The 9,626-nt window shown below is 48.0% G+C and overlaps 1 protein-coding gene across 1 annotated transcript; it reads left to right on the top strand.

Moving 5' to 3' along the window:
- Positions 1–7,385: 7,385 nt before the first annotated feature.
- Positions 7,386–8,003, top strand: LOC144179938 (uncharacterized). The gene has a single exon (XM_077708353.1). It carries the CDS (start codon positions 7,386–7,388, stop codon positions 8,001–8,003), a length of 618 nt encoding a protein of 205 aa, XP_077564479.1.
- The last annotated feature ends 1,623 nt before the right edge of the window (positions 8,004–9,626 follow it).

The following is a 9,626-nucleotide window of genomic DNA, read 5'->3' as shown; positions in this document are numbered from 1 at the left end:
ACAACGAGCTCCCGCTTTCCTTTGAGGGGTCCAAACCTGCAATCCCGAACAATTCCCGGTGACCTGGTGAGCCTGCAATCCCAGTGACCCTTCGATTGACCTCACAGCGAGGGCAACTCTCCCGACAAGAACGCAACCGCACCTCACGTGCACTAATGCGGTAATTACCCGTGACAATATACTGTGGTTTCACAAGGTACCTACCGCACCGCTCGGACTTAGACAACCTTTCCCCGACAGCGAACAATTCTATCAGCCAGCCGCGTATCCCGGCCTCCCCAGACTAACGAAGAAAGGTGAAAAGAATTCTCGCGGCTGCACTATTCACCCGTCGAACTCCGCGCAAGCTCAACCGGCATGAAAGCAAGCAAAAGCTGCGGCCCTCTTCATGGTTATTCTTCTGCCTTTGACCTTCGAGGAAGCACGTTCCGCTGAAGGGCGGGCAAGCTAGCCAGCTTATAGGAAGAGAAGCACAGTAGCGCCTTGTGGATTTGTGTTTTCGAGCCATGGCATCAGAAACAACGAAATCATAGCGATGTAACGTTTGCAAAAGGAACGCCGCTCCTGCGGTTCCTTCAAAAACCTAGGTTGTTACCGTTACAGTTCCACCGACCCTTAATGAAACGGTGGCGTTCCTCCATTCCTCAAAAAAAAAAAAAAACTAGTTTCAGGAACACCGTTCCTTGGAACGCCGTTCCGTACTACACTAATTTGCTCACAGCCTTAGAAAGACAAGAGCTTTGCTTACTTTGACATTTTCAGGCAGTGGCTTCGAGTTGGAGTGGCCGTGATGCTAGGAGTTTATTTTACGGTTACAGCCACATGTAACGTTTTTAAATCGGGCTCACTTGCGGGCGTGCCGGAGTGCCAGTACGCCCAGAAAACCGGTAATTCATGTACCATTACAGCGGCCCTCGTTTTGTTCATAGTCAACGTTGTTGCACAATGAGCATCAGTGCGAAAGCAATACGTGGCCCACTAGACAAAACCTGGCGTATGGAGCAGCGGATGGTATCAAAAAGGTGCGCGTTGTCATTTAACAAAAAAAATATCTTTGCAACGCCTAAGTCTGCTTCGTGCACTGAAGGCAAAAGGCTGACGGGACTTGTTAACAGCTGCTTTCCTCCTACACGAAATTTACGTCTCATACTTTACGTCCGCCGGCTTTTTTTCTACCACACCGTCTTTGCGTCTCTTTTTTCGCTTTACTTTCGTCTTACGGCACGAATTACGTCAGCCAGCAGACTGGCACACGCCACAGCTTTTCTAGAATCGGCGTTCTGCGTTGCTGCTGTACACATGTTCCACTCCCGTGCCATTATGCCCAAGTGTTACGCGGCATGGGCTATTCTACAAAGTTTACTTTTACACTTTACAGTTCCGTGCATTTTGTGAAGTGGGCACATTAGCCCTTCAACACACCCGATTCCTGACTAATCCCGCTAGTGTTAGTGTTCCACAGAGAAATGAATGAGAGAGGGAGGCAGAATAACTTTATTTCGCCACAGCCGCGGTGATTAGGTCGGTAACGTCTTTTCCGTCGTCCCTCGGGAAGCAGGACCCCTTTTCGGTGAGGGTCCCTGCCGTCGGCCAAGAGCGCCAGGTCTTCTTGGACTTGGGGGTTTGGGTAACGCAGGGCGGCCTTTCCGCGCTTCTGGCTTGTCGTGGTAAAAACGAAGGGATGGGATCAGTGCCTGTATGGTGGGATTTTCCCACAGGCCCATATGATGTGGGATAGTGATTCGTGAGGGGCATAACAATACGGACATGATTCTATCAAGATTTCAGGAGACATGGCGGACATGATGGCGCGGGTGGGGAAAGAGTGGGTCTGGAGCTGGCGATAAATAAAAGCCAAATATCGGGATAGAGATGGGTGAGGAGGTGGAAAAATAGTACGCAACAAACTGCATTGGGCGGGGATGTCCACGTATGTGTGCAGCCTGTCCCGCGGAGTGAATACATCACTATCGTTTGCGAAGTCGTCGAACCCTCGGAAGACCGAATCTCGAGCAGCTTCGTGGGCCGCTGTGTTTCCACGTAGTGCGGTATAGGTGCGAGCCCACACGAGAGTGAAAGGGTGTGATCGGACGTTCTGCGCCTTCACAATGACAGATAAAGTTTCTGGGAAAATTGCTGAGTCGAGAAAATTTAGGATGGCTGATTTAGAGTCATTAATGATAGTTGTTTTTGCGTGTATGTGTGGGTAGTAGTCAACGCAATGGTGATCTCTTCTCCAACAGCCAGCGACGTCGTAAGTAAGGAGGCGAAAATCTTTTTGAGGAGCCTTAGATGCGGGGTGGTCTCTTGTTTAAGAAATTCATGCGTCTTCTTGGCTTGACTGGCCCTCTCCAGCAGAAGAAGTTGATCGTGAGGTAGGGAGCAGGACAGCAATACCTCCACGACGACCACGTTCGTTCTGGGCTGGGTTCTTTGTAGACAGGGCAGCGGTACAGTACTGGGCTGCAACTGTGAAGACCCGGGTTAAAATCCAAAAGGTCCAGACGTGTTTTCATTTAATCTTAAGGGCGTCGGCCATTTTCTGAACCGTACAACTACAGCAACATTCGGCACGACTACGCGGTTCTTCGAATAATGGCCCACATAAGGGGTTCACCTTAAAAACGTTTGGTTATTCCTGATATGGGGATCGCAGATAGAACCAAGCAATCAAACAGTGGCGTACGCTTGATTTCCTTTCAGGAGGGGCCCGACCTAAGCTTCAAAAAAGAAAAGAATGATAGAAATATCGAACAAACAAACAAACAAACGTTTAAACAAGTACACAATCAAACGAGTGGCAGATAAATAAATAAATTCATAAATAAAATATTAAATAATGGGGCCACACTATATGTACTGCACAATTCCGGTGGGAACTATACGTGTTCACACCAACTCTTTCTATAGCGATGTGGTTGATGTCTGTTTTGTTTTTCTGACTTCACCGTGTTTTAAACTCGAGGCTAAACCTTTTGGAGAGACTCAAATGAACTACAAAACATAAACCCTGAGGGCCACATAGTGCAAGATCAGATTACATAGTTTTTTTTTTACCGTACAGATGGCATGTTACTTGAAACAACAAACAGGTTTCGGAAAATATTGCGCAAGGGAAATATTTTTTATCAGTGGGTAGCACCAAGATAAAAAAAGAAAACTGAGTCTGCGCTTTCCATCATGCCAGTCTGAGGAGAAGAAAGGGGGAGAACACCCCCGAAACTCGAGCTGAATAATACAAGCTCCGCGCGTGGACGGGCTTCCACGCACACGTTTACCCCAGGGCGCTTATTTCCACAATATTTATGCAGCGCCTCTTGGCCCGCTGCTCGTCTCCCTCTGCAAACAAGATCTGCGCGTCAGTGTGGACTGCTAGACGGCGTTATGTCCAGGGCCAGCACAACCGTTATTGGGTTCGGAGTCTTCTCGTTGGCCCCGGCATTTTATTTAGGGGCTCCTCGCCATGCCGTATGCATATGAGCCCTCGGCCACCCAGGGAGCACGCTGCAAACAGTAGGAACGTCTCGAGGCGTGCCTGTAATGACTGGCATTTCGACTACGCCTTAGGTTACTGGCGCATTTGTAGGTACTAAGCCAGGAACATTTGCAGGAAAATGATGTAGCAGAATTTCCAACCATCAAATCTTGGATTGGCGGCACTCGATTTGCTAATTCTAAACTCTTGGTTTTTTCCTCCTTCCCGGCGGGTAGCAGAATTGGACTGTGATTACACCTCTTGGAGTTGTGAAGGGATGCATGCAAGCGGTAAACGAACATGCTGTTCCTTTCGTGACTTTTTTATTTTTCTAGTCTTGTCTTTCCTTCGCGGCATCCCGTCACACCGTGATATTTAAGCGATAAAAATTCTCACTTGTGTACTCACTCGCTCAATTACAGCCATAAGAGCGTATGATTTTGCTAGATTACAAGAGCTTAACTCAAAGGTAAAAATATCGGTATCAGAGCCACGGCAGACACCAGTCTGGTTCATTCGGTAACCGGAGAATTACAGGATGACAGTTCATCGATGATGCTGCTGTGAATACGAAGTGGACGAAAACCGCACCTAAGTCTTGTTTGGCCCAGTCAATGCCGCAACGTTTTTTGAGTCTACAGGGCGCAACATTCGCACGGTCCGTTTTTTATTCATATTACTAGGACTTGGAGCGCGCATGCTGTACCGTAAATGGAATCCAATCCACACTGCATACTACTTATGGGGTGTTCGTAGCAGTGCTCTATGAAATCTTTAAGGAGAAAGCCCGAGTGTGAGCCCCACTGTGTGGAAAAAACAGCATTGTAGTTGTTAAGGTGACAGCTGTAAGTGGCATATTGTGCGAAATACCGACTTTGTTATTGTTGTACTTGAAGTTGTTGCCAATATCGGAAATGGCCGCTGTAGAGAGTTAAGAAAAAACTGTGGTTGATTTCTCTGTCATAGGAATCGGTAAAACACGAAAGGAAATGTGCAACAAAATCTGCAGCTGAGCATGATTTGCGGATAGGCGGCTGTCTTGTGGGTGTGCTTGGCGAGTGACGTCCTGCTGCCGGGTCGCTTCTGCAAAGGCGTACTGGCGTCATTTCCGTGACGGATATGACGACAGCGAAATTTTTGTGTATACTGCATAAAACACTTTCGTGTTAAAATATAAAACCTCAAAACGAACAACGCTAAGTATAACGTACCCTCTAGTGCTAGAGGTTAGTTCCCCGTAAGCAGACCCTGTGTGTAGGGGTGCACCTTACAGTTCGCTTGCTCCATTGTACTGGCGTCACTTCCGTGACGGATATGACGTCAGCGAAATCTGTGTGTATCCGGGAATAAAACACTTTCGTGCTAAAAATCAAGGCCATTTCTTTCATGCGAATGTGGACAACCAGCGGAGCTGTAAGGTCATTGCCTCTTTGTAACGACCTTCCAAATGGCAACTGAAGACGAATTCTTTGATTCGGTGCACCTACGCAGCTGGTGGTCAGTTGGACTGGATCGGTGTGATATCGCAATACAAATACCTCCAACACGGAACGAGCAAACACCTTACTTTTCGGTCTCAACACATCCACATTGAAATCCCTGACACGACCACGATGGGGATTGTCGTCGTTTTTTAATCAAGGTACGGCGATATTCCGACTACACCTAACGACTTCTTAAGGGTTTTGAATGCGAAAACATTAAGGCCCAATTGAAGGCCCGAGAAGATTGGCTTTTACCACTCGTTCTAAAAAGATGTCTTGCCACTTGCACATTAAGCTTCTCGATCCAATTCCACCCACAGCGCATGACCAATGCGGATCAAAAATACCGGTGCCATTTTCTCGCAAAGATGCTTCAGCCCTTGCATCCAGTGTGACATGGAGCATGCAGCGATCACTTTGGGCAGACGCACCCCGCCATTACGCACCCCTCTACTCTATCGACCCGCATTGTAATTTTAAGATGCCACCTGGACTATCCAAGCATGATGAAGCAGTACAGCACCGCATGCGGTTGAGCGTCGCCTACACGCGATACTACTGCTACAAAATCAACCAGTCCTCCTCGCCTCTGTGCCCACAGTGTGGTGTGCGTGAAGACCTCCAACACCTAATATGTGACTGTGTGCGCTTCACTACACAAAGAGTGTCTCTCGCAGTGTCCCTGGGCCGGCCGCTGTCCGCAAAACTAGAACTGAGGGACGTATTAGGTCCTTGGAACTCTTCCAAACGTGCCGCTCGTGCAACGAAAGCCCTATTGGCATACCTAAAAGACACAAGTCTTGATCAGACTTTGTAATTAGTTAAAATCATATGTATTCCTCTTCATCATTATAATCATCATCGTCATCACATTCATCTGGCGTAGCAAGCCAGGCATCTTAGCTGGGCTGACATTGCCAGTTTTTATTAAAGATTGTTCTCTCTCTCCACCTCACAAAGCTTTTGAATAGCTTCGATCTGTATTATATACTAAGATGCTCGTGTCCTTCTACTACTGTAATTGTTTATTATTTATTTGTTCTAAACGATACACTGCGGTTATTATTGTGTACCGTCTAAGGCAATTAAGGGGGAGGGGTGTATAGAAGAGGGAATAAAATCGAAATGAAAGGAGTGTATATGAGAGGTGGATGGCTTGTCGGGTCGCCTTTGCAGAAGTCATGCCTGCCGAGCTAATGCACTAGGTATAGAACTTTTCCCGCTATGCAACGCCTAGCGCTATAAATACATGTGGAGCCGGATTTCCAATGTGCGGACGCTTAAAAGGTATCTGGAGGTAGTCTAATAGAGCTCCATTTCGCGGGAATTGTACCTCGGTTGGCAGAGTATAGGAGCCGAGTGCGTTATACCCCCGAGGTACCTACAGAATGTCAGCGGTGGAACAACAGTGAGCTCACTGAGCGCGTCATCGACCTTATGTCGCTAACAGAATAGCGCAACGGCACGTGATTTGAACAGGTGCACGCCAGTGAGGGACGACTTTGATTCTAGGGAAGCTGTGGCTTGTAGTGCTGCCAGTGTGCCTGTCCAGGTAACCCGAACCGAAAGACGAAGAAACAAAATGGAAGAAAGAGATGCAGACGTTTTGCAGCAGTAAACGTTTTGATATCTTTGATAAGAATCACCCGGCAAAGTCATCGTACTTGCACCTTCAATGCAAGTAAGCTGACTTAAAGGGACCTGCAACACTTTTTTCAACTTTTTTTTTTTTTGAAATCTTAAACGCTTGGAGAGCGTAGTGAACCAACACATCCAGTACTTAGAGTAGGGGGTCGCAAAGTACCTCTCCCCAAAAAATGACGACTACATGCCCATCAGGTAACTTAGAACCTTGCTCAAAAGTTTTTTTCTCTTCCCGGTATTGCCGTTGTTCATTCCGGAGCAATCCAGGCAACCGCACGATCAAGCAGCTGTTAAGCGCCTGTTCCTTTCCATGCAGTACTTCGTCGGCGGAGTGCTGCTGGTCTGAGGCTTCGGACGACGACTTGCCGTCGCATCATCGTGCTACATCGAGGCACGCGTCAGCGCTGGGCATTCGTTCGTCTGACGGACACTGCGCCTGCGCTGCCCTGGCCAAAAGGAGGCGGACACCTCGACTATATAAGCATCGGATCGGTGTCGGGGCGTCATCATTCCGGAGCAATCCAGGCAACCGCACGATCGAGCAGCTGTTAAGCGCCTGTTCCTTTCCATTCAGGTATGTACTGAATGCTACGCGCTGCTTTTTGTAGTAGCTTGACAGTGTTTCCAGGATTGCTCTGTGAATGGTTGTCAGTAGGTCAACGATAAAGAAACTGGGAAAGGCGTTGGCTGACCTGTCTGCTCGACTAGATGTGAAACACGAAGAACTAAAAAAAAAGTTGCCAGATGTGTTCCTATCTGAGCTCAAAGCGGTCAAGCAATCAATGGACTTCATAAACGAAAAATTTGAGGAGTTCAAGACTAACATGGCGGAAGTTAACAAAGAACTTACCACGCTCAAAACTGATAATCATGAACTGAAAAGGGCAAACGACTGTCTCTTTAGCGAGCTGAAAGCGGTCAGACAAGAAGTGGTTGATTTACAGCAGTACAGCCGCCGAAGCAATGTTGAGATAAAAGGGGTTCCGATGGTCGAAGGGGAAGACCTTATCGCCACCCTGAAAACCATTTCTGTCTGTGTGAACGCTGAAATCGAAGAAACCGATATTGAAATAGTTCATCGAGTGCCAACTAAAAATGCGGAGCAGCAGAACATCATTGCCAAGTTTGCGTCACGAGCATCCCGAGATAAACTTCTTACTGCTGCAAAAAAACAACGGCGAAATGTTTCTGCACTTGGCTTCGAAGGTAATGACCCGATATACATCAATGATCACCTGTGCCCGGCAAACAAGATCCTTCTGGGTAAAGCCTTGAAAGCGAAAAAAGAAAAAAACTGGAAGTTCACATGGGTGCGAGACGGCAAAATACTTATGCGAAAGGCTGAAAAATCTCGAGTGCTTCACATTGAAAGTGCAGAAGACCTAGCTCAGGTCGTTTAAGCTAATGTCTTTTAGCTTTACGGAAATTGAAGAATCATGGCTTGAACGAGATAACCTGTCCGTACTGAATTGTAATATTCGTAGCATCCGTAAAAATGTTGACCAGCTTGTTGAATATCTGTCCCAACGCTCGTTTGTTTACGACATTATTGCAGTAACCGAGACTTGGCTCAAAGATGGCGAAACGGTTGAAATACCAGGCTACGAGTGTTTGTCTTTGCCCAGAAACAGTGCGTCTCGTGGAGGCGGCGTTGCTCTTTTCATAAAGTGTAGAATAGAATACCAGTGCTTGAGTGAAAGCTGTTGCAGTAGGAAAACTGTTGAATCCCTTTTCCTTTACCCTAAACTTGGTGAAACAGTTGGTGTTGTTTATCGGCCACCCAACTCATGTTATAATGAGTTTATTTCTGGTATGGAATCAATCTTGCATCCTCTTATGTCTCGGACTACTCCTCTAGTTATATGCGGCGATTTTAATATTGACTTACTAACTGCTTCTGATCGGGATTATGTATTCTTGTTGCAATCGTTAAGCTTAAAAAATGTAATTAGTACCCCCACCCGTGTAACATCAACATCTGCAACGTTAATTGACCATTGTGGGGGCCAAGCCCCTTTAATGGGGGCGAAAAGGCGCTAGCGACGTCCCCCTCCTTAGTGGGGCGAGGGCGATCCTCGCGCGCCTCCCTCCTCTCCCTACGAGGTGACGGGGGATGCGCGCAGGAGACTCCCGGGGAGACCGCCCTTGGGACGCGCAGAGATCGCACGGTACGTAAATGCCCTTCGGCCACTTCTGGCCGTTTCTTGCATTGACCGTTGTTTCCCACTTCCGTGGGTCACGGCACCCACCGTGTCGATTAGCGCATGCCTCGATTTGCGTCAGTGCGTTTATCTAGGATGCCCGGCGAGTCTCCGCGGGCATATTCCACTTCTTGGTGGGTTGCCCCCGCGTCCGCGATGTGACGGCTTGCGCCGTCTGAGGTCAGCGGACGAGCGCCGGTGCCGCCCGATCGAGTCCAGCGGCTTGAAATGTGTAGCGGCCACAGAGAGCCCCCTTCCCCTACGTCAGCGAGCGTTGCGGCCGGCCAATGCCGGCGGACGCTAACTGCTGCCCGACTACGGGCTGAGCACACGCTGACGGCTGTATGCCCAGGGGCTAGGTGCGTAGTACAGTGTAGTGTTGGTATCGTGGTTTCGCGCGTAATAAACACCTGTACTATGAAATGTATCGCTTCCATGTGAAGTGACTGACAACGTACACTCGCGGCGAGAGTCGTGGCTCGCTCTCGAACCCGTTGTGGGCAGAGTCTCTCGGCAGGGCAGTTCGGTGCTGCGCGAGAGCAGTGAGAATAACGACGGCGCGTTATTCTATTATTGTTATTCTATTCTTTAATGGAAAGGATTAAGGATAGGATAAGATAATGCCCACACCATGTACTGTGCAACATTGAAATAACTGTACGGGCTGGTGTTTATGAGGTTCCGATTGCTGACCACTATCCTGCTTTGATATTCTTGCCTCGGACGTATCTATATCCCCTTTGCGAAAAACTAGCAGAACGGGCAACCCGAGTTGATTACGGAAATGTTAACAGCCTCCTTTAATTGATTAATTTTGAAACC

This window comes from Haemaphysalis longicornis, unplaced genomic scaffold (assembly GCF_048455015.1).
Source record: "Haemaphysalis longicornis isolate Haplotype H1 unplaced genomic scaffold, Haemaphysalis longicornis Haplotype H1 scaffold_4, whole genome shotgun sequence".
In the NCBI taxonomy this organism is placed as follows: Eukaryota; Metazoa; Arthropoda; class Arachnida; order Ixodida; family Ixodidae; genus Haemaphysalis; species Haemaphysalis longicornis.
The sequence above is the reverse complement of the archived record's forward strand: the minus strand, read 5'-3'. Positions and strand labels throughout refer to the sequence as shown.